Raw genomic sequence first — 24,470 nt, 5'->3', positions numbered from 1 at the left:
TGACGATAGAAATGATAACGTGCTCGAACACCGAGGCGTAAATGAAGCGAGATCGAACCGGGTAGGATAGATAGCGTTTCGCGTTTCATTGACGGCGCGAGTGACAGAGCACGGGTTCGTCGAGCTAACCTACCTACCTGTCTCTATTGCGAGGGAGAAAGAGTTAACGAGACGTAAGCTTACGAGGCTATTAACATGATTTGCGAAGAGAGAAAGATCGTGTACAGACGGTGCACGAGGAGTTTCAAAGTATAGCGTTTAAATATCTCTATATTTGTAGATGCGTTTTAAATATCTTGACATATCATGGAATGTCGTTCGGTTGTCTGTTGCAGTTAAAACTACGTCTGGAACGTATGGAAAGGCGTGTGAGTCTTCAGAAACTAAGATCTGAATGTGGTGAGAATTCAACTGGTTCGGAACACTTGGGTACTTGTTCGCCTACCAGTGTCAATTCGGTAAACGTACCGTCGACGAGCGAGCTACACAGAAACGTTCAATGCGAAGGTGGTAATACTTTGCACGAGAGCTTTAAAATTCGCTTGAACACTAGTGGCGGTATCACTACTGTCAAACAAGAACCGCTTGATAATCAAATTAAGCTTGAAGTGAAACAAGAGCCTAACGAGTCTAGATTTGAATGGGAAGAGAAGAAAAAGAGACGATCAGATCCAACCCCAGTGTCTACAGGTAGTAAAAAGAAGAGAGGACTCTCCTGTTCGTCGACTATTAGTACCGACGGCATACAGGAGCATAAGGTGTTAGGTCAGACTTTACACGAAATCAATAGGAAGAGCGATAGGAAAGCGAAATCCCTCGTGAAGAAAGAGTCCTTTCTCACGACAGAAGAGCACTATTATACAGCTGTAGGAGATCCAAATTATACGTTAAGTCTGAAACAGTCCAGTCCAGTAGAAACAGGTAGTTCTCTTGAAATTCCAAATTGGAGAGTGAAGGTATATACAAGTTGCTATACGATGGAAGGAACTGAAAACTTGGACGATGAGATTTTTAACAAGAGACATTTGAAATTGGAAAATGACGAAAGGAGAAGGAAGCGATGGGATGTGCAAAGAATAAGGTTTGTTAATGTTTACTCAATGTACATCATCTCTGTTGAATATTACAATCTCATTTATAATCTAATTTATAATCTAGCTACACTCTAATTAATTTAATCTCAATTATCAAAGGGAACAAAGACATATAGAGAAATTAAAACAAAGGCAAGAACGCCAAAATCATCAAGCTACATGCTATAATACTAATCACACTGGTCCTTGTCCCTCGTCCATGGAGGAAGAAACTGTTACGTCCTTGTGGCCTGATGTAGAACAAATTCAAAGTCTTCAAGTGGATCCTCACTTGCCAGTAACTGCATTTGGCTCTCCTATTCCTAGTTTTACTCCCAAGTAAGTAAAGAAATGTGTAATGAAATTAATATCTTAAATGTACACATTTTACAAATACATTTTTATATATATTTAAGTTATGTATATGTATTAAATAATAATTGTTATAATTATCAATTTCTTTTCAGTGAATTTTCTTTACCATGGTCGAATACAACACGAATAAAGTGTCGACGTCCTAAACGTTCAACAAGTAGAAGAAAATCTACAGGTAGGAGAAAAGTCTAGGGGATATAAATTTTTATAAAGATGGACAGAACTGATTTTATCTGTACCATTGGTTTTAAACTCTTGAAGAATATTATTGCTCCTTCTCTCACGCCATATTTGAAACAGCATTTCTCATTGCTACACAGATAATGTAGGAGCCTTCTTTCCTCTTTCTCTCTCTCTCCCCCCCCCCCTCCTCCCAAAGATATTTTTATTGACTTTTTAAACATCTGCAATGTAATATACATAGTTTATTTTTTCTACATTTTTGTCAGTTAAGTAAAATTCATTTTCAATACTTCTTTGATACATCTATTCTACATTTTGTATTCGGTGTTGGTCATTTTATTTATATAACTATGTACGTATATCACACAACATGACGAAACGATGTATCAGTTTGTGCTGACATGTCGGAAAATTTTCAACTCCAAACCAGATTTCTGTTCTATTTCAGTGAGTTGACAATATTCATATTAGCAAAATTTTTTGACATATATAAAACAATTTATATTAATTTTGTAATTAAGTTTTTTTTTGCTATTATAATATTGTAAAAATCTTAACAAAACTACCATGTATGTATACATTAACGACATACACTTTGTAAAAATATGTTGTAAGACAATATTACACAACAGAAGAATATAATCAGTTTTTAACTCTTGGGTAGCCCTTTTTTTCGCAAATTCTATAAAATTTTGCTTAATATTGAAAAATATTTATTAAATACTCATAAAAGTTAGGTGTCCTTGCAAACAGATTGCGATTTCGTTAACTCTAAAACTTTACAGTACAAATATATTTATTGCACAGAGTGTCTCAGAAAATGTGCGCTTCCTCTCGGTGACAGATTCTCCAACATTGAATATCTCCTTCAGGAAAATTTGAAGGCCTAATTATAGAAATAATATTTAACTTTCATGGACTCTTTTCGCTGAAGAAAGATTCATGTTAAGAAAATCTGTAACTAAAAGAAACTCTGAGCGCCTTTTGATATAATTTACATATTGTGTATTTATTCAATTTTAAACTGTTATAATTGACTTCAGTATAACATATGCTATTTTTATTCTTACACATGTTGAACGTTATCGATAATTCGAAAGGTGGGGAGAAACTTCGGATATTTGTAAACAATTGTAAAGTCATTAATACTGCAACTAATGACTCAATTTTAGCGACTGGAGGCTCTTTTACGCGTTTTGTAGCACAATCAGTTAAAATTAAATATACTACCTTTGTGAGAATTATATTTGATAAAAATAAGATATATATATGTATTTCTCCAGAAAGAATCACGAATTTCCATTCGTGGTAAATTATATTTAAATATTAGTATTTTATAATTCTGTAAAAGATATAATTTTATAGCTTTGTCCTGTCAATTGCTTCAATATTGCAGAGAACTACCGAATATTCTAACAATAGTACCCTATCCGAGAGACGAGTTTGATAGTTCGATTTGTGATAATTCCGATTTCATTTTCGTTACATAGAAAAACTGTGGTATTACGATATAAGAGATCGCGAATGATAATTCGAGCAAATGATAACATTATTTTCGCATATACATATTTCCATCTGCTATATAATTTTAAGATGTTTGACCCGCGTAATAATCTATCCTAAATGAACGAAAAAAGAAAATTGTATATATCTTCAGTGATAGTTTTTTTACGTTCTATTTTTTAAGGTATATATAATGTAAGATAGTGTATTAACCGTCCGTGAAGACTATTAAAATTTCATCAATACAAGATAGCATTGTACGCTGTCGATACTACGAATGTAATTACCTTGTAAATGAGAATTTTTCTAGCTGTGAAATTATCGATTGAGTTCTTAGCACATATAAATATGTGCAATAATTCTGTAAGAATATATATAAATTATTATTTTCTAATATATGTCAAAAAAGAAAAAATTTCATTGTGTCGGCAGATAAATGTGTCAAAAGTTGTATGGAAATTTTCAAAAGAAAGAAAATAGACTTTCTCCAATGTCATCTGCCTTAAACATCCTGCTGTGTAATATAATATGTCGAGTATAACATTTTAGAAATAAAAAAAAAAAGAGACATTGAATCTCTCTATGGCTCTGTTCGATTTGTGCAAGTTCCCGAATCCAGATGAAGAAATGTTAATTCTTAAAGTACGCAAATCCAACAAGAATTAATATTAGATCGGACGTAGAATTCCATTATTGCAGTTTTTATTTGAATACTTCGAGAATAAAAGATTATGTCTCTCGGCGAGTAAAAAAAATTATTTTTCAAGAAACGCACGCAATGCTGTTTTTGGGAAAATATGTAAAAGAAGTCACTATACTCAGGAAATGTAATAAATTACTATTCAAGAGATATAAAAGTTGATTTTCTGTCTCTCTCTCTCAATCATCCTGCATATGATTCACTAAGGATTAATATCGATCGACAAGTGTTTGAGAGCGAGATGGTGTTGTGTAAAGCGTCGAGATCCTTAAAAACACTTTCTATGCACGATGAACGGTCCCAGCTCGTCGTATTCCTGTCTAGAGATCCACATCTGCTGGAATGTGCTAAGACTGGCGAGTATCGAACCACCGATCCAGACAGAGTATTTTCTTTCGGGCGGCGCGATCACTTTGATCTTCATGGTGGGCGGCGCGAGCGTCGTTATTTCCTTCTGCATCCGATCGGCGATGCCCGGATACATGGTGGTGCCGCCCGAGAGCACCGAATTGGCGTATAGATCCTTACGGATGTCAACGTCGCACTTCATAATCGAGTTGTACGTCGTCTCATGGATGCCGCAGGACTCCATACCCAGGAAGCTCGGCTGGAACATCGCTTCCGGGCAACGGAAACGCTCGTTGCCGATCGTGATGACCTGGAATCGAACCATTACCCGTTATACATCTTCGTCCACTGACCGCACCGGCCAGGCAATCCATGACGAGTTAACGTTTGCTAGGCGCGAACGCGTGCGATTAATGCTAATGAGTGCACCGCCTCTTCCATTATAGTCGCTCATTACCCTTAGACATCATGTACAAGTTACGCTTATCTTTATTAAGAAAAATTGTGTCTCGCAATTTTCACGCTGTTATATTTTTGATTGAAAAAAAGAAAAAGTAATTTTATATATTAATTCTTTCAAACAATTTCAAATTTTTGTCACAAAAAGATATTCTAATGCAATATATTTCTGATTATACCAACAAAGAGAGCTCGCGTTTTTTAATTTTCGAAGCCACGATCAAAAGGAAGCGGACTTAATTTACGCGTTGATTACGCGAGACGTGAATGCTACATTCAAGAACCGTATATTACCTGGCCGTCCGGCAATTCATAGCTCTTCTCTAACGCGGTCGACGCGGCGGCTGTTGCCATTTCATGCTGAAAATCCAAGGCCACGTAGCACAGTTTTTCCTTGATATCGCGCACGATCTCGCGCTCGGCGGTGGTCGTGAAGGTGTAGCCCCTCTCGGTCAGAATTTTCATCAAATAATCTGTGAGGTCGCGGCCAGCCAGGTCCAAGCGCAGAATCGCATGCGGTAAGGCATATCCTGAAGAAAAAGAAAGTAAGAGCATTGGAACATCAAACATTACAGGACTGATACTAATTCGTTCTTCTTTTCAGATTCTCGATTGGCGAACGAAGCTCTGATAAGAGAGCGAGGAGAAGAGAATTATACCTTCGTAAATCGGTACTGTGTGAGACACCCCGTCGCCGCTGTCCAGTACAATGCCGGTCGTGCGTCCTGACGCATACAGCGACAGGACGGCCTGGATCGCGACATACATGGCCGGAGTGTTGAAGGTCTCGAACATGATCTGCGTCATTTTCTCGCGATTTGCCTTGGGGTTCAGGGGTGCCTCCGTTAGCAAAACGGGATGTTCCTCCGGCGCGACTCTCAATTCGTTGTAGAACGTGTGATGCCAAATCTTCTCCATGTCGTCCCAATTAGTGACGATACCGTGCTCTATTGGATACTTGACAGTAAGGACGCCTCGTTTACTCTGTGCCTCGTCGCCCACGTAACTGTCTTTCTGTCCCATGCCTACCATGATTCCCTATATAAACATATCCTTATGATTAGAGTATATAATCAATTATGATATATAATATATTATGAGATGCGATCATGCAAATGCTTGATGATATTTGTTTTTTTTTCTTTACTTGGTATCGAGGTCTCCCAACGATGGAAGGAAACACGGCTCGAGGAGCATCATCCCCGGCGAATCCGGCTTTGCACATTCCCGAGCCATTGTCGATCACCAGTGCAGCTACGTCGTCGTCGCACATTATAGAAATATTATATGCGGAAATAATTTCACAGAGCAACGTTCTTTTTTCGCGAGATTTAGGACGGATTGCGCTTGCGACAGATAAATAGGAGTTAATAAGAATTTAATCAGGAGACTCGAAGAAGACTAGATGTTACAGCATCCTCGCGACGTTGGTTTCCGGAGCACTGCGCTTCCTTCTAGGAGGAAGAGTTGCTTTATATATAAGTTCCCCTTCTTCCCGCCACAGATCTGCGACCACGCATATCCGTGTTTTTGTGTGAAGACCTCGGAAACGGTGTATCTCCAAATTGGCTTAACAATTAACGCAGATTTCTCTTGTAATAAGCGCAGAGAGAAATACTTTCGCTCTTACTCTATAAAGAAAATTTGCAAATCGACTTTGATTTTTTGGTAAAACCTGTTTATAAATTTGCGAATTACATGATGAATACATTATTAATTATTTTAACAATGAGAATACAATCGGACAAATATAGTGTATAAAGTGTCTAGCTTTTTACATTAAATATAACATGCGCGTAAATTATAAGCGAATATGAATGTATTAAGTTTAAGAAGGCAGGTGCACTTGAAGATAAATAATTAAATTTTTTTTATATTTACAAAAAAAAGAAATAGATATTCTGAACATTTTGAGCTATCTAAAATAATTTTTTGGACATGGTTGTTTTTAAAAAAAATGAAACATAAAAGAATGTGGTGTCAAAACCTTTAAAAATGTTTTTTTTTTTTCAAAATTTTTTTACCTTTTTCTTGAAAATTATCAATTCGATTATTGATTTTTTAATTTGTTCAAAAATATATAGTGACTTGATCGTTCCATTTAAAGGCAAAAAATGAACTTTATTTGACTCGTAATTGAAACGCAAAAAAAGTTTAATTATTGTCAGTAAAAGCATCAATCAAAATATAGAAAATGAGAAAGAAAACGAAAAGAAAAATTATACAGAAAATTATTCAGAAGTTAATGCGGTGTGAGAAAAACAAACATAAAGATAAATAGTTTTGTCACACAATTTTGCACCTGCCTTAAAAAAATATTTCACTCTTACAAAGTATTATATGATACAACAGAGAATACATAATCATCATCATACATCATTAAAATTGTGTTTGGTCGCCATTATGTTAGGTATTAGAGATAACATTCCTGCATACACACATGCATACTTACATGCACATATATTACATTTTCGAGAATATAATATCTACAATTTTTTAATAAGTGAGTTAATTTCTTTTTAATGTATGCCAATTATAGCTGATGGTTACCGCTCATAATGTTATATTGAATGCATAAAGTCATCACAATAATTAGAGCATACACCTCTCTACGTGCAATCGCATTGCATCTATCTGTAAATCTGCACAATAGATTGCAATCTCTTCAGATATTACGCGCGAAGAATGTAATTTCGTTTGTGTTAAAGTTTCTCAAGCGAGTGAATTCTATTGAAAGATAAGGAAATACATTCATTGAAATTTATTTAAGAACTATCCGTAGATTGCAGTTAAAGCTAAGTCGACGGGACAATGCAATTGCAAAATCGTTACCTCGTTCAATGATTCCATTCCATATAAGTTACAGAGCCATTGGGCGGTAGAATTGAACAAAAAATAAAAGAGGTAACGCGCGAAAGCTCATAAGGTTAATAGGCTAAAATATCTTAATTGTTTTAAACTGTGCCCTCCCACAAATGTGTGCACTTTTCTAAAAATAGGTAATCGAAGTACTGTTTCTATGAAAGATATTTAAAGAATTTTAAAAGGACTCTTGTATTATTTTTAGAAAAGAGTGTGGTGATAGCTATTGGTTCTCCACACGCACAACACACACATACACATACAAATTTTACAATAAATTTTTCTGTCATGGTATCATATCATAGTTATTACAATAAAATTACAGTAAAATATATATATATATATGTGTAATAATAATAGTCGGATATTATTTTTTATATGAGCGTGTGATACAAACATCTCTCCGCAGTTATTGTTGCACTGCATATGAATCACTTTGCAAATATAAGACAAGCGCTATTCCTTTTAAAAATACTTTATATACAAACCGACATGCATTACAGAGAATCGCTGTTCCATAGACTGATCACCTACCAGAGCGATCCTTATACTCGCTGTATTACGCTTCTTAATTAACTGTTCAACTAATGATATTAATTAGGCTGTGAAATTAAGTACCCACTTTGGTTTAAAATTTTTACCTAGACCATTTTTGATACTTTTAACAGCATAATGCTATGTAGTGTGCAACGTAGTAAAAAGGCTACGTATAAATAATTTTCGCATGATTAATACTATATAAAATATATGATTAATGTCAAAAAGAAACGATGCTTTTCGCTTTACGTATGCACTTATGCGTGCGCGCGCACCACATACCACACGCACACAACACACACATACATACACATATATACATTTACTTGATCTACAAATGATACATATCAGAGAGAATATGAAGAAATGAATCGAGAAAAAAAAATTTACAATGGAAAATATAAATAATTTGATAAATATAAAATGTAAATTAATTTATAATAAATTATAATTGTGAATAATTACAACAATCATCTGCATTGTAAAATGTTTATAACTGTAAAACACAATTTTTAAAAATTACTTAGAAAAGAGAAAACTTCTTTTGAATTATGATTTCGAAATTCTCCTATAATTTAGTAAGAAAAATAAAAATTTCGTCTTTTTCGGTTTGGTTATTCTGGCAGGCACAGCGACTCACACACAAGAGAATATATCTATCCAATTTTTTTTTCTTTTTTCTTTTTTTTTTTTTTTTTTTTTTAATAGAAATATACTGCACAAGATGCAGTGTGCTTTTTCCAATATGAATCTTTTTATAAAGCAAGTAGACTTTGTAGTAAGAATAAGTTAAGAAGTTTCAACTGTCAACATATTATCATTTATATTATATGTATATATCACAACAATATTAAAAGTTCTACTTATCCCAGAGACCAGCTTCTTTCATACGTGTTTGAAAGTATTTCTCCAAGGCATTGGCACATCGGTAATATTCAGTGTCGGGACTATTGTACAATCTGCAGTTAGTAAAGATCCGTAACATGTCCGCTATAAATAATCTTTTAATTACATAGTATCCCGCCTTCAAACGATCTTGCATGGTTTCGAGATCTGTAACAAGAATAAATAAATTTTTTATCTTTCTATGCATTTATTATATTCAAATTCTTGACTTTTCTTTGCAATTATATAATACAAATGTGTAGTAAGATAATACACACATATAAGCAATATATAATTTTAAGTTAGAATTAAATGTACAAACATTTTTCTTTAACTCACCCATGGGATATATTATATGATCGTAATAATCTGGAACATCGTTTTTATCTACGGGTTTCAAAAAAGGCCACGCTGTACTGTGCTTCTTCACACTGTTCAAAACACTATTTAATGTGTTATGTAGAGACTCTGGCATATCTAAACTTGTGTCTATTTGTTCTGGGCCTTGTGCTCCTTTTGTCACACCCCTCGTTCTAGTTTGAGTGGAACTTTTCCATCCAGTTTCATGAATTCCCGGGATAGACTCGATAGGAATTGCTCTCACACCCTCTTTAAAACACGTCAAGCCTGCATGCGCTTTCTGTATTTCCTGCTGTCTCTGTTGAATCAATTTCTTTAAAATTTCCTTCTGCTTTCTGATAACTGCCGTGAATTCGGTATATACGATCTTGGGATTCAATTCACAATGCATTAATGTCGCTTTCACATAATATTTAATGTATCCCTGATGGACCGATTTCGGCAGTTTTATGTCTTTGCTAAATCCCTGTTTCTTAAAATATCCGATAGCGAAATCGTCTGCGAATGTGAGAAAATGCAATATATTGTTCTTGATATGGTAATCTTTCAACATATTCATCAAGTGCGTCCCATATCCTTTTACTTGTTCGTGACTCGTAACAGCACAGAACACTATCTCAGTGAAACCTTGACTTGGAAACATACAGAAACAGATACCGCCAATCGGTCGACCGTCCTTTATCAAGGCTAGTGTTTTGTGCTTTCTATAAAATAAAAGGCACATTTTATTTACTACAAATATGACTATCTAAATTTATTTAATATATTGAATAATACGTTAATATTTATGTAATATTAGCATTACTCACGGATCAAAAACAAGTTGAGTAATATATTCTTTGAACGTTTCAGGTAATTGATGACTAAATATATCCTGTAATCCTATCAGCCAAAGCATAGTTTGCTTAGATACTGGTCGTGTAAGGCTATTTCCAACTACGTGAAATTCTATTATCTTTTTACTTTCTTCATTTTTAGCAGCTTCGTCCCGCGGAACGTCCGGTGGAAACACTGCGTCGGAACCAGATATATAATTAGTGTCATTAATAGACGCAACAATTTCAGCAATAGTCTCATCTGGTAGATCCTCAAAAGTATCTTCGTTCTTTCGCCTCTTTGAGTCAAGGCGCACTTCGGTGTTAGGACGTTTCTCCGCAATTTTTTTCACTCCAGGGCTGATATTTATTGTTGTAAAATTATCTTTTTGATTCGGAGTTACGGTAACTTTTTCAAATTCTCCCGGCTTTCTTGCCTGATGTCCTTTTGCTTCCAAGGCAGATTGAAGGTGAGAAGGTAGCGACTGTCTAAATTCGGGATCCCAGATAGGTGAAATATCAGAATAAATCTCGAGTTCCAACAATGAAAGAAACCTTAAATATAAAAAATTGTAACTCAGAGAGCATTCTCAAGATATGAATATAAGAAAAAAAAATGTAGAACATACTTGGGAAAATGTGTTAAAAGTAAAACTCTTTTATCCGCTGTTATTTTTTCTATTTCAGTACGACACTTATCCATTAATTGTTTACAAACTGATCTAAATACAGCTTGTAACAGGGTCTTTCCAAAAACTAGTGGAGTATCATGATGCGGCAATGAGTCGCAAAATGCAGGCACATGACAGAAGACAAGCCAACGAGTATAATTAATTTTATAAACATGGCCATCGTCCGTATTTCCTCTAGCACTGGGCGCTTCGAAATTCCAATAATTCAGACAATGCAGAAACATTTTTGCCATATCGCACATTACTTGCCATTCTCTTGCATTGAAATGACTGAACTTATATAAAACAAAATTCATAACTGCCTTTGCTATGTTTGGTCTTTCAAATGGTGGTTGTCCCAACGCATTTTCTACAGCCGGTTTTGTCATAGTCAAAATACATTTCCTCAATATTTTATATAAATAAAAATATACTTTCTTAGTATCAGAATCTCCTTCTCTATGTATGCTCATGAAAATATTATCCGCATCAATAGCCATTCCCAATAATCTATTGATTTCCTCATCAGACTGCACTGGTAAGTGCTTAATATGATTTTCTAAAGTATGATTACACTTGCATAGATCATATAAGTTTATAACAGGCTGCTGTGTCTCGCCTTTTTGTGTCTTCGTAATTGGTTGTGCATTTTTCCAACCATTACATTTGCACTCTTCTGCTTGACAACTACTGTAATTTGCAAGTTTGAATAATTTTTTGATTTGTGGCCAATTATACATTTGCTGCTTGCGTTGCTGTATCCTCTGGAGGTTGTTTTGTCGATTTGCTTGATTCTGTGGCTTAGTTGAGTGTGGATCTTTATTTTCCTGTTGCAAATTACTGCTAACAGGTACTTGACTAGTATCTTCCGAAGAAGCTAGTATTGTTTGAGATTTGACGTCGTCGGATGCCATCCTTGAAAGAAATATTATGAGTTATACTGTGAAAAATTAGTTACACATGAATCAATCATCAATCATTTTAATTTTTTTAAATAAAATAATTCATACATTAATTGACGTTTATAACTTCTGTAATACAAGCAAATTAGATTGCAATTCTTTCAACGTCAACGAAATTAATTTTATTCCCGATGATATATCGTTGGCTCAAATATTCCATATTTTTGTTTAAACAATTACAATATATTTGTAACAATTACAATATATATGTAGAATTCTCACTTCGTTACAGTGAATACATTTTCTACGATGTTGTGATATTATAATGTCTATTAATATATTGTTGATGGGAATGCACGAATTTTTTGACAGATTAGGTTATATAAATTGCACCTTTACAAAGTTGATCCACGTCTCTACACAGAAGATCTGTTCAGGTTTCTCACACTTTCTAGAGCCAGATTTTTCACTTTCTCTTTTTCTCTCTAATGTCCAAATTATATATTTATCTCACTTTAATTTAGAAATTTTTAGGGAGCGTAAATAACACGAACAGACCCTTTGTGACCCAGGACAGAGAGAAACCTCAGAGGCGTCATGTTCCATGGTTTTCTTGAGACGCTTTTTCTCTGCGGTACAGTAGCGCTAACTAGATCCATTTTATAGCCGGCGGAACTACATGGTTAAATCCACTTTTCGGTGTAAATGGTAAAACGACCGATTGGTTCGAATCCGTGCTATATCCACAATTGTAGATCTTAAAATATAAAACATGAATTTATATTATTAATTACGCATAGTTTTTTTTTCACTTTAGTATATATAATGAAGTAATTATATTAAAAAGTTATATATATTTTATATATATTTATATTAAAATTAATATATTAATAATAATATATTATAATAATTATTTATATATATTTTAAATTAAAAATTATATTTTATTTATATGTATATATTAAACACATACAAATTTAATTTTTTAATAACTTCAATAAAAATATCTACAATTAATTAAATATTTATAATCGATGTAAAGAATTAAAAAAGTTTTTAGTTTAATATAAATATTTACTTTTTAAATTGTGTTATCTAACGGGGGCGTGGAACATTCTACAAGCAGTGACGAACAAAACCTATGAAATAAATGTAAACAATATTTATTGTATTCAACATTTTCGTATTTATTTAATATATTTAGTAGTTGTTGGCAGTTAAAAGTGAGACGTTGGAAAAAATAAGTGAACAGCAAGTGTGATAAGATATATTTATTTAACTCACAAGAAATCAATCAAGAAAGAAGCATTAAAAGTATGTAAATCATATATTTAATATTTTTTAAATATTTTAAACTTATAATTTTTACAAATTGAAATTTAAAAGTCCATTAAAAAGCAAAAGTATTTTAACTAGTGAAAATATATATTGAAAATCGTAAAAAAATGCTTTCTTATAAAATCAAATAAATTTTTTCCATGTAATTATATGTTAAATACATATGTTAAATAGATATAGAATATCTAATAGAATAATAGCACAGTGAGGCAAAACGAAAAATCGTGTTTCATAATTCTCTATAGTCTTTAAATGTTATCCAATTTTAATGTTTTTTTAAGTTGAAGTAATTAATGCTTTTTTTAAATTGAAGTAAATCGTTTATTGTTTGTAATTGTTTATTCAATTTTAAAGAAAAGTTACTGACTTTTGAATTAGACTTTTTCCGAAATAATGTGATATTAGCAGCTGAAAAATAAATACATTTGCGGTTTTTAAATTTGTTTTTGATTTGTACTAAATTGCGTATATGTCATAAATTATAAATCTAATATTAAAATTATAAAATTAATTATAATGAATCCAATATGGTCGCCATAAACTAAAGTGAGTAAAAGATGTCGCCAATTAGCCAAAAGTCATCATTTCGAAACAATTATATGATAAGATAGATAATTTCAAAAATAACAAAGACAACGCATTAAACTAAAACCTTAACTAATACAAAACTTATTATATATAATCCATGTACAATTTATTTTAATTAAAATTTAATTCAGGTGAGAGATTCTCAAATAATTGCGTTTTATCTGTAGAATAAAATTTACTAATAAAAATTTGTTATTAAAACGCGACCGAGATCGATATCCGACATGTTAAATGGATCATTTCAAATTGTGCAATTTTGATTCCAGATTTGTAATCAGCCATCTCGAAAATTTTTTAATATTATTTTCAACAGAAAAATTAAATAAATTTTTTATTTTAGCATCCATTATACTTGTGTGATCTGTTATTTAACATTATTTGACTTTCAAAATATTCACAATATTTACATGGAAATCTTGTGTGTGAATAAATATTTTTAAGATCATTAAATCGAATCATATAATGTACATTTATATAAACTGCGACATCAAGAACATATATATACGTAATTTAGTATAAATTATAAATCGGTTTAAAACCAAATGTTTTTATTTTCCAGCTGTTACATTACATTCGTATTTTAAAAAGAAGTCCAATTCAAAAATAGATTTCAATAATTTTTATTCGAAATTGAATAAGCTTCATTTAAAAAAAAACATTAAAATTGGATAAGATTTGAAGGTTCTAATTACACTAATTGTAATAATCGTTTTATCTCACTATGCGCCGAGAGAGAATACTGCTCCCGTAGTTCTCTGCACTCGTGCCCCGTGTGCCATTGAACCGTCATTCCTACTCATGTTACTAGAGCATAAATTTATTATTAATGCGTGGAAGAGATTAAATAAATAACTCATTCGAAAGATTCCGGTTCAATTACAGTCGGACCTCTTATCCTACGACATTTTCGGTCCGGAATCTTCCCCTTAAACCTCTGATCCTACGACAAAAATTTGAGAGTAGGGGTATAATTCCCCTTTCGCGGTCGTAGCATGAGAGAATTTTTTGTCGTAGGATAAGAGGTTTCGTAGCATAAGAGGGTCGTAGGATAAGAGGTCCGACTGTATAAGATATAATATACAAATTATTTATATAAGTGGTATAAATAAAAAAAATATTTTTTAGCATCTAACATCAGTATGAGCAAATCAAAAGAATCGTTAAAGAAAACTTGCCATTGCGGCCAACAGTTTAGCACTTGCGAATATCTCAGCCACGTTAACCAATGCTGCATAGGTTGGTAAAAATTTGTTTTGTCTTTTTATTATGAGTTTTTTAATGCTTACCTGTTTTAATAAAATATAAATAAATCTGTGTTATAAAAAAAATTAAAATATAAAAAAATCAAATTAATATATATATATTAATATATATATATATTAATATATATATATATATATATGTATGTGTATATATATATATATATGGTTTGTATATATATATATATATATATATATATATATGGTATGTATATATATGATATGTATATATATATATATATATATATATATATATATATATATATATACTATAATTAATTATAATTTATAAATCGTTTATCTGACGACAGATTAACTGCAGAAACCAAGCAGAATCTGCTGCTTTAGACCATTCGTATAAAATGAGACATTTAAATTATTTAAAAAGTCAATTCATGTTAGCAGATCCTGCTCGGTTTTAGCTGCCAATCTGCTGTCTGTGAGCAGGATCTGCTAGCAAACCATAAGCTTAATGCGGACATAACAGATGTCAATTTGCTAGCAACTTACGTAATTCTGTTGTCAATTTGTTAGCTTATTGCACGCATTTTGTTTACTGGGTTATTTATTTAAAGTAATATAATATAACAAAAATTATTTTTCTAGTTTCAAATACATCAGAAGAATGTTCAATTGCTGAAATAGAAGCTGAGATAGGTATGCTATGATAATTTTGTACAAATATTGCACGATTTTTACTGCCAATCTGACGTCAAATTGCATTACGCAAATCTTGCTCGATTTCTGCAACCAATCTGACGTTAAATCTGCATTGTGTATATCTTGCCCTCTTTCTGTTACCAATCTATATCATAATTTTATACAAATCCTGTTCGATTTCTGTCACCAATCTATTATTAATTATATTAACAGATTTTGTAACTTTTTTGCTGACATTCTGCTATCATTACCTAATATAACAGATCTTGTATTCAATCTGTCGTCTTTCTGTTGACAAAATCTGTTTGAACAGATTTTACTATATGGGCTTACAATTATAACATATAATATATAAAACATTGTTTTATTTTTAGGGGTTTTATATATGGGAGAAAATCAACTTATTAGAATAAAGTGTCCGCATTGTACTTCATTGTGTTTTTTCCATATAAAAACCGGAGCACACTCGCACATGGAAGATGTAGGGGAGGAAATCGGACTTAACTCCATCGCTCTTGCAGTTCGTAAGATTCATGAAAATGAAAAATGTTTTAGCTGTCAAAAATTAATTAAAGGAAAGAAAGGTGACCTCACGATATATGTAAAAAGATTCCACAATCCTGATGTTTTCCGACAAACACCTTTTAGATGCCTTGAATGTGACAAAACTTTTCCGAATCGTGAAAGACTGGAAAAGCATATTATATGCGTTCATATAAGATAAAATATATAAGGATACTTGCTCTTCATAGAATTGACTTGATATGTTATATATATGTATATATATATATATATATATATATACGTTACATTAATTCATTTATTACAATGATTCAACATATTAAATAAATGTTGCATATATATACATTATTCATCCATACAATTGCTGATTTATCTAATGTATAATCCGAAAATATCAATGATGATGCCAGAAATCAACATTAACTTCTTATTCTATATTCAAAATCGTGTCATTTGATTATATTGCATAAATAGCTAAAATATATTATATAGATGTATAATATTAAGAGAAAAAATCTTAATATATAATGTTAAGAAGAATGATAAAAAAGTAATTTTTTGCTTTTATGTAGAAAATAATCGACTTTAAATTACTTATACATATATAAGATAAAAGACGTTAATTTATTACATATATATATATATATATATATATAGCTATATACATAGCTATATATACAAATGACACGATTTTGAATATAGAATAAGAAGTTAATGTTGATTTCTGGCATCATCATTGATATTTTCGGATTATACATTAGATAAATCAGCAATTGTATAGATGAATAATGTATATATATGCAACATTTATTTAATATGTTGTATATATATATATATATATATATATATATATATATATATATATATTTAGCTATTTATGCAATATAATCAAATGACACGATTCTGAATATAGAATAAGAAGTTAAGGTTGATTTCTGGTCTTATCATTGATATTTTCTCGAATAAAGATCTTCATTTTGCGTATCCTTCTTCATTCCCTCCGAGTTGATGTAATAAGCATTTGTAAATATAATAAATCAGAGCAATGTAAATTATCATCAGAAATAAAAAATAAACATTTATATACGCGAAACAGACGCACTATATTAAGTTTTATTTATATTATTTATCAGTCAATAATGGAAATAGTCAAATGGAATGAAATCTTAATAGCATATATTCTAAGTTGTTCTATACATATACACAATTCAATTAATGATCTGCTCGTTACATTAATTCATTTATTACATTGATTCAACATATTAAATAAATGTTGCATATATATACATTATTCATCTATACAATTGCTGATTTATCTAATGTATAAGCCGAATATAATAAATAAATAAATATATATATATATATATATAGATAGATATATATTATATACTTCCATTATTAATGTTCATTAAAATTATTTAACTTGAACAATCAATTCTTATATACATGTATGCTCATAAAGTATTTATAATTATACTATAATATTTAACACAAGAGAATACATATATATGTAGTTGTTCCTACATCCTACTGAATAAACATTAAGGTAAGTGAACAAAAATTGTGAATAATCAATGTTATTGCAAATATACATAAATATATATACATACGACAGGATATTATCATAATACTTATTGATATTTAATCTCTTTATTGGAATATTGCATTTAATGAGTACATTAAAAATAATTCTTTGTTCATACAACATATATACTTACGTTATGATTAATTAATATGTTTATAAATACATGAATATACCGATCTATATATTTCCTTACATATATACAGATACGATAATTATTATCTTATATTATTATATAATATAATAATTATTTTATTATGATAATACATGTACATATATATACATATATATATATATATATATATATATATATATATATATATATACACATATATACAGGGTGTCCAGTAATTGGTGAAAAACCTGCTAATGGCAGATTCTTAAGATCATTTGAAGTCGATTTTCTTTCAGCGAAAATATCGAGAAACGTCATCATTTTTTGCCAGTTTCCAATTTTTATTAATATATATCTTTATAATTAAGCCTTAAATTAAAATTATATTAGAGTAAAGACTACCTGAAATTACCTAAAGAATGTAGTTTTGGTAATTTTTTAACTCCAAAAAGTTTAATTTGTGAAAAGCGCTTCTTTTTTTCTCAATTGCTTATGAGTCTGAAATTATTAATGCTTTGACAATTTTATTTCTTTAAAGTTATTATTTCTTTAACGTAATTACCACACTGTGTGGGAGACGTGATCGTAACGCGGGGCAACCCTTCAAATTGAAATAGGTTGCTTTTATTTATAAACAAAGACTGTTGCGCAATATACATATCTTATATTCTCGCTATCGCTTATCTTCCCGCACAGTGCAACCAAACTACTCTCCTTTCTTCTCTTTCTTGTTATTTTATCGTTATATTATTATTTAAATTATATTGTTAGTTTTATTATGTATAATTATCTATTATTATTAAAATTCTTTTTATAAATTAAGTAATTGAGATCAAAATTCATATTTTAATCGATTAAATTAAATAGAATAAGCTATAATAAAAACATACACATATAATAAAAATTTTTTTTATAAGAAACAAATATTAAAATATTAATAAATTGTATTTAATAAATTAATTTTTAATGATAGAATAAAGTAGTAAGTAATAGAATATCTGGTCTTTTCTCTTGTTCTCTCTTTTTCCTTCTCGGATACAAAAAACAAACATACACGTTATACAAGGTTTCCATAAAGTCAAATCCATTTATCGGTGCCACGGTAAAACAATACTGATTGGTTCATGTCCATGCTAAATTCTTAATTGCGGATTTGAAAAATACACGGAAATATTATGGATTTATTATTATATTTTATTACATATTATTTTAGCTGCACATAATCTTATTTTATTTTAATACATATTATGGATAACAATTGTTGTGTAAGAGTAAAAGAATAAATTGTTATACTTTGAAATCCATATGTATACCAAAACTCAACATTTTCCATAACTTAAAAATACAGGAAATATATGAATATATGTATATATTTTATTTATTAATTTTTTTTTCTGATTCTTTTATAAGTATTTCTTTATGGAAACATTTTTTGATATTAAGAGCTGTGTGAACTCTATGCGCATGTGTTTTTAAGTAATAATAAAGAAATAATATAGACAAATATATATATTTATTATATTTATATTTTCGAATATATTTTATCTCACACAAGATACAAGTAGATGATGTTTGAAAAGATTCTACTTATCCCATAGACCAATTTCTTTCATACGTGTCTGAAAATACTTTTCCAAAGCATTAGCGCAACGATAATAATCAGTATCAAGACTATTGTACAATCTACAATTTGTAAAAATTCGTGTCATATCTGCTATAAATAATCTTCTAGTTACATAATATCTAGATTTTAAACGGTCTTCCATAGTCTTGAGGTCTGAAATATATAAAAAAACATACTGTTATACATATAGTTTTATATATATATATATACTATTTTATACTATTACTTTTATTTATTGCAATTTTAAATTTTATTGTTTGAAAGTTTCTATCATATCTTAAAATTGAAAATCTTTCTTGGGGAGATTTCTCACCCATAGGATATTTTATATGATCATAGTAATCTGGAACATCGTCCTTATCTACAGGTTCTAGAAACGGCCAAGCTGTACTGTGATTCTTCACACTATTCAAAACACCATTCAAAGCATTATATAGAGACTCTGACATATCTATGCAATCCACAAGTTCTGAACTTTGTGTTCCTTTCGCCAGACCTCTTGTTCTTGCTTGTGCATAACTCTTCCATCCAGTTTCTCGAATTCCCGGAATGGATTCTACAGGAATACCTCTGACACCCTCTTTGAAACATGTTAAGCCAGGATGAACTTTTTGTATCTCTTGTTGTCTCTGATAAATTAATTTCTTGACGATTTCTTTTTGTTTCCTTAGAACTGATGTAAATTCAGTATATACGATTTTAGCATTTAATTCGCAATGCATTAATGTCGCTCTTTCATAATCTTTGATATATCCTTGATACATTGATTTCGGTAATTTTATATCTTTGCTAAAACCTTGCTTTTTAAAGTATCCAATGGCAAACTCATCCGCAAATGTAAGAAAATGCACTATATTATTTTTTATATGATAATCTTTCAACATATTCATTAAATGCGTCCCATAGCCTTTTACTTGCTCTTGGCTTGTAACAGCACAGAATACTATCTCGGTAAAGCCTTGAGTAGGAAACATGCGAAAACAAATACCGCCGATTGGGCGACCACCCTTTATCAAAGCCAATGTTTTATGTTTCCTGTGTGTAATAAATAATGCATATTACTAATGATAACTTCTTATGTAATTAAATTAACATATTACTATTATTTTAGATAAGATATACTCACGGATCAAAAACAAATTGAGATATATATTCTTTTGGCATTCTGACCAATTGATGGCTGAATACATTATGTAGTCCTATTAGCCAAAGCATAGTTTGCTTAGACACAGGTTGCGTGAGACTGTTTCCGACAATGTGAAACTCTATGATTTTCTCAATTTCTTCATTTTTAGCAGTTTCGTCCCGTGGACCGTCCGGTGGAAATACCGCATCAGGACCACACATATAATTGGGGTCATTAATAGTCGCAACAATTTCAGCAATAGTGTCATTAGGCAGATCCTCAAAAGCCTCCTCGCCTTTTCGTTTTTTCGCATCGTGCCGTCCTTCAGAATAAGAACGCTTTTCAGCAAGTTTTCTTATTCCAGGACTAATATTGATTGTAGTATAATTATCCTTTTCATTTGGTGTCACATTTACTTTCTCAAATTCTCCTGTTTTTCTCGCTTGGTGTCCCTTTGATTCCAATGCAGCTTGCAAATGAGAAGGTGGTGCTTGTTTAAACTCGGGATCCCACATAGGTGATTTATTATTATAAATTTCTATTTTTAGCATCGAAAGAAACCTTAAATATTTATGATTATATGTAGCAACCATTCTAATAAAATATTAATATAAAAAGGAAAAAAATTTGAGACATACTTAGGAAAATGAGTTAAAAGTAAAACTCTCTTCTCCGGCGTTATTTTATCTCTCTCATTATGACACTTGTCTATTAATTCATTACAAAGTGGTTCGAATACAGCTTGTAACAAAGTCTTTCCAAAGATCGCAGGAGTATCGTGATGAGATAAGGAATCGCAAAATGTAGGTACGTAGCAGAACATAAGCCAGCGGGTATAATTAATTCTGTAAGCTGGATTTTCATCCATAACACTTGTTCGCTTGGCGCTGGATGATTCAAAGTTCCAACAATTCAGACATTGTAAAAACATTTTTGCCATATCGCACATTACTTGCCATTCTCTTGGAGCCAAATGACTGAATTTATATAAAACAAAATTCATTACTGCCTTGGCTATACTAGGTTTCTCGAATGGCGGCTGTCCTAATGGGCCTTCTGCAGTAGCTTTTGTCATAGATAAAATACTTCTTCTCAATAGTTTATATAAATAAAAATACACCTTCTTAGTATCAACATCTTCTTCTTTGTGTATACTCATGAAAATATTGTCTGAATCAATAGCCATTCCCAATAATCTATTGATTTCATCATCAGACTGTACCGATAAATGCTTAATGTGATTTTCTAAAGTATGAGTACACATCTTGCATGGGTCGTAAAAGTTTATAATGGGTTGCTGTGGCTCGCCTTTCTGTGACTTTGTAATCGGTTGCATATTTTTCCATCCAATACATTTGCATTCCTCTGCTTGACAAGCGCTATAACTTGCAAGCTTTAATAATTTCTTGACTTGTGGCCAATTGTACATTTGCTGTTTGCGTTGCTGTATCCTCTGAATATTATTTTGCTTATTTCCAGGATTCTGTAATTTGGTTGAATTTTGATCTCTAACATTATTTTCCTGTTGTAAAGTATTAGTAACAGTTTGCCCAGTTTCTTCCAAAGAAGCTGCCATTGTTTGTTGATTGTTTTCCTCAGATGACATCCTAGAAAAATTGTTGCCACATTTAAAGTTACAATTATATATAGATAATTTTTTCAATAATAAATTAATATGTCTACTTACATCAAAAGCTTTTCTCACGATATAAACCAATTAAATTGTAATTAATCGCAAATCAAATTAATTAAGCTTTTGTTCCCCATGTTGTTCGTTTACTCGAACATTCGATAGTAATACTTTAGACTTTAGACGATTATGATATTTTTTTGCACACCATTATAGTGCAGTCACATTCGACAATTTGTTATCAATTTAAATTATGTTTTTCTTTTATTTAAACAATAATGCTTTTAACTCGTAGAATTTACTTATTGCTAGCATACATGTATCTCTACTACAGATGTAAGGTTATATTACTAATAGTGTTCTTTTTTATTCCTGCTCTCTTGTATTCTTGACACCTCCTTATTCTGTACTATTTAAAATCAGCTGTCCTTTAGCAAGTCTCTCCTGCGCGTTCGAAAAAAATCTACTCGTTAGATCTACTCTCATTGATCAATTAAAAGCGTAGAGTTTTTAATCAATTTGAAAACTACGTTTTTAATTGATCAATCAGAACAGAAGACTTTTTTTTTTTTGATCAATCAAATGCCACTGTACTCCGCTGAATAGATTTTTTTTTAATACAATCTTGTACTGTTCCTCGCTACCTTTGTCAGAAAAAGCAAAGAGCTAGTAATCACGTGACCATGTGTCAAAATAAAAATTGAGAAATATGTAGCATTTTATTAATAAACAGAGATTTATAAAGGAAAAAAAGAGAAGAAATTAACAAGGAAGAGACAACAAGAGGAAGAGTCATTCTTTAGAATTATTCAAAATAACGAGAGAGCTCGTTCTCTCGATCATTTCAGAATAGGGAGACTTGATTGATGAGTGTTCGTTACACATGCGTTTTCGTGCGTTTACTATCCAGTATAGGTTGTACTACATCGTGTTTTTTAAACTGAAAGCTGGTCGAATACAAAAAATGTGCTATAAATGTTGAAAAGTGATCCTGTTTTTGAAACACACATCGATAAAAGAAGAGGACTTGTCAAGAGAAACAAACTGTAGAATAGCAAAACGATACATTATTTTTGTGCTTAGTGAGAGGTTAGAGGTTAGATTTACAACAGGTTTTAATCACGCAAAGATGGCAGAGAATTTTGGAAAGGAAACGCCAACGGCTTACAACGAAGAAACCAAAACTGCAGGTCAACCGTTATCGGACTTTCTGTTGCAGTTAGAAGATTATACACCCACGGTATTAATTTACTCTTTTGTGGAATAAAGTGCTATAAATTTTGAAGCCATCTCTTTTTACAAAGCATGTTTTACTAAAATTGTGTTTATATATTTATCCTCATGTCAAATGCATGGTATATTTTGTCTTTGTAGGTACCTGATGCCATCAGCGAGCATTACTTGCATACAGCTGGTTTCAACACTACCGATCCCAGAATGTAAGACTAAATAAGATACTGTTTATTTATATGTTATTTAGATATTCTTTGAGACATTCAATGAGAATCTTTTTCCAACTGGAAATTTAATATTTATTCAGTCATTCTAAATATTGATATCTATTTTAGAGTACGTCTGGTATCTTTAGCGGCACAAAAATTTATCTCAGAGGTTGCCAATGATGCATTGCAGCATTGCAAAACGCGCGGTGCTAATCAAAACACAAAGACAAAAGGAAAAGATCGACGTTATACACTAACAATGGAAGATTTGACACCAGCAGTTGCAGAATATGGGATAATAGTGAAAAAGCCACATTACTTTGTTTGAAAATTTGAAAAATTTATCAGTGCGATTGAATATGTTTATTATATGAATATGTGAATGTTTTTTTATAAAGCATTATATTGATGGCACTGATATAAAATAGCTGCATTTGAGTACAAGAGTATTTCATCAATTAATTGAATTGCATATATGTAGAATAAAATTATTGTATGAAGTCTTCTGAACAGAACCTATTACTTATGATCTATTTTATTGGTGACATTAGTATGTTTATTGTGTGATTATATTATTGCTAATGTTTTTGTAAAGATTTTGGAATGTATTTAATATAATAAATAATTTGATATGTATATGTATTACAAAATCATTAGTATATCAATTTAGAATTTTTTAAACATAAATTGGTTTATCATATAAGTTGTAAAAAATATAATTGAGAATAAAGTATGTAGTTTGATGAAAGGATTTATGTAATCAACTTTAATATGTAATTGCAAAAATATAAAAATTTTTATTTCTTTTGTCCTAATTGGTCAATTGAGGGAGCGTTCCGTTTGATCACGTTAATATTGACCCATTGAAATATATACCATATTGGAACGAGCACACCAATCAGAGAACCTCA

The 24,470-nt window shown here is 31.0% G+C and overlaps 5 protein-coding genes and 1 long non-coding RNA gene across 10 annotated transcripts in view; 3 read left to right on the top strand and 3 right to left on the bottom strand.

The window, feature by feature from the left end:
* The window catches only part of LOC140671275 (uncharacterized), a 7,072-nt gene extending 3,363 nt beyond the window's left edge, over positions 1-3,709 (top strand). Inside the window, exons 2-4 of one of the 2 annotated variants that reach the window (XM_072902525.1) lie at positions 336-1,081; positions 1,194-1,412; positions 1,541-3,709. In XM_072902525.1, coding sequence (XP_072758626.1) covers positions 336-1,081; positions 1,194-1,412; positions 1,541-1,640 — 1,065 coding nt within the window. In that variant the 3' untranslated portion in view covers positions 1,641-3,709. Of the gene's footprint in view, positions 1-335; positions 1,082-1,158; positions 1,413-1,540 lie in introns of those variants that run through there. The other variant, XM_072902526.1, reaches the window with a different exon arrangement.
* On the bottom strand, positions 3,549-8,696 carry LOC140671281 (actin, clone 403). Its single transcript, XM_072902537.1, has 4 exons — positions 5,789-8,696; positions 5,301-5,679; positions 4,936-5,171; positions 3,549-4,492 (listed from the first exon to the last, which is right to left on the bottom strand). The coding sequence occupies exons 1-4, from the start codon at positions 5,912-5,914 to the stop codon at positions 4,103-4,105; spliced, it is 1,131 nt and encodes a 376-aa protein (XP_072758638.1). The 5' UTR covers positions 5,915-8,696; the 3' UTR covers positions 3,549-4,102.
* A 148-nt stretch (positions 8,697-8,844) lies between these two features.
* Positions 8,845-12,248, bottom strand: LOC140671277 (histone acetyltransferase KAT2A-like). 3 transcript variants are annotated; one of them, XM_072902528.1, is made up of 5 exons: positions 12,067-12,248; positions 10,730-11,686; positions 10,095-10,655; positions 9,265-9,989; positions 8,845-9,093 (listed from the first exon to the last, which is right to left on the bottom strand). In XM_072902528.1, exons 2-5 carry the CDS (start codon positions 11,683-11,685, stop codon positions 8,900-8,902), a joined length of 2,436 nt encoding a protein of 811 aa, XP_072758629.1. In that variant the 5' UTR covers position 11,686; positions 12,067-12,248; the 3' UTR covers positions 8,845-8,899. The 3 variants fall into 3 exon arrangements, with proteins under 3 accessions (XP_072758629.1, XP_072758630.1, XP_072758628.1); XM_072902529.1 differs by having other exon boundaries at positions 11,956-12,072; XM_072902527.1 differs by lacking the exon at positions 12,067-12,248 and adding an exon at positions 11,782-12,060.
* Positions 12,249-12,802: 554 nt separating this feature from the next.
* On the top strand, positions 12,803-16,296 carry LOC140671288 (uncharacterized). The gene is made up of 4 exons (XR_012047704.1): positions 12,803-12,987; positions 14,725-14,835; positions 15,465-15,515; positions 15,893-16,296. It is a non-coding gene; the product is annotated as an uncharacterized lncRNA (long non-coding RNA).
* A 2,947-nt stretch (positions 16,297-19,243) lies between these two features.
* Positions 19,244-22,725, bottom strand: LOC140671136 (histone acetyltransferase KAT2A-like). 2 transcript variants are annotated; one of them, XM_072902265.1, is made up of 5 exons: positions 22,175-22,725; positions 21,126-22,094; positions 20,488-21,048; positions 19,588-20,396; positions 19,244-19,514 (listed from the first exon to the last, which is right to left on the bottom strand). In XM_072902265.1, coding segments are annotated over exons 1-5 (2,535 nt in total). In that variant the 5' UTR covers positions 22,177-22,725; the 3' UTR covers positions 19,244-19,320. The 2 variants fall into 2 exon arrangements, with proteins under 2 accessions (XP_072758366.1, XP_072758367.1); XM_072902266.1 differs by having other exon boundaries at positions 19,675-20,396; positions 22,175-22,722.
* Positions 22,726-22,982: 257 nt separating this feature from the next.
* LOC140671137 (transcription initiation factor TFIID subunit 10) lies at positions 22,983-24,195 on the top strand. The gene is made up of 3 exons (XM_072902268.1): positions 22,983-23,357; positions 23,492-23,556; positions 23,686-24,195. Exons 1-3 carry the CDS (start codon positions 23,247-23,249, stop codon positions 23,885-23,887), a joined length of 378 nt encoding a protein of 125 aa, XP_072758369.1. The 5' UTR covers positions 22,983-23,246; the 3' UTR covers positions 23,888-24,195.
* Positions 24,196-24,470: the final 275 nt, after the last annotated feature.

Source organism: Anoplolepis gracilipes, chromosome 11, assembly GCF_047496725.1.
Source record: "Anoplolepis gracilipes chromosome 11, ASM4749672v1, whole genome shotgun sequence".
Lineage (NCBI taxonomy): Eukaryota > Metazoa > Arthropoda > Insecta > Hymenoptera > Formicidae > Anoplolepis > Anoplolepis gracilipes.
Note: the sequence above shows the minus strand (reverse complement) of the source record. Positions and strands in the feature narration are given on the sequence as shown.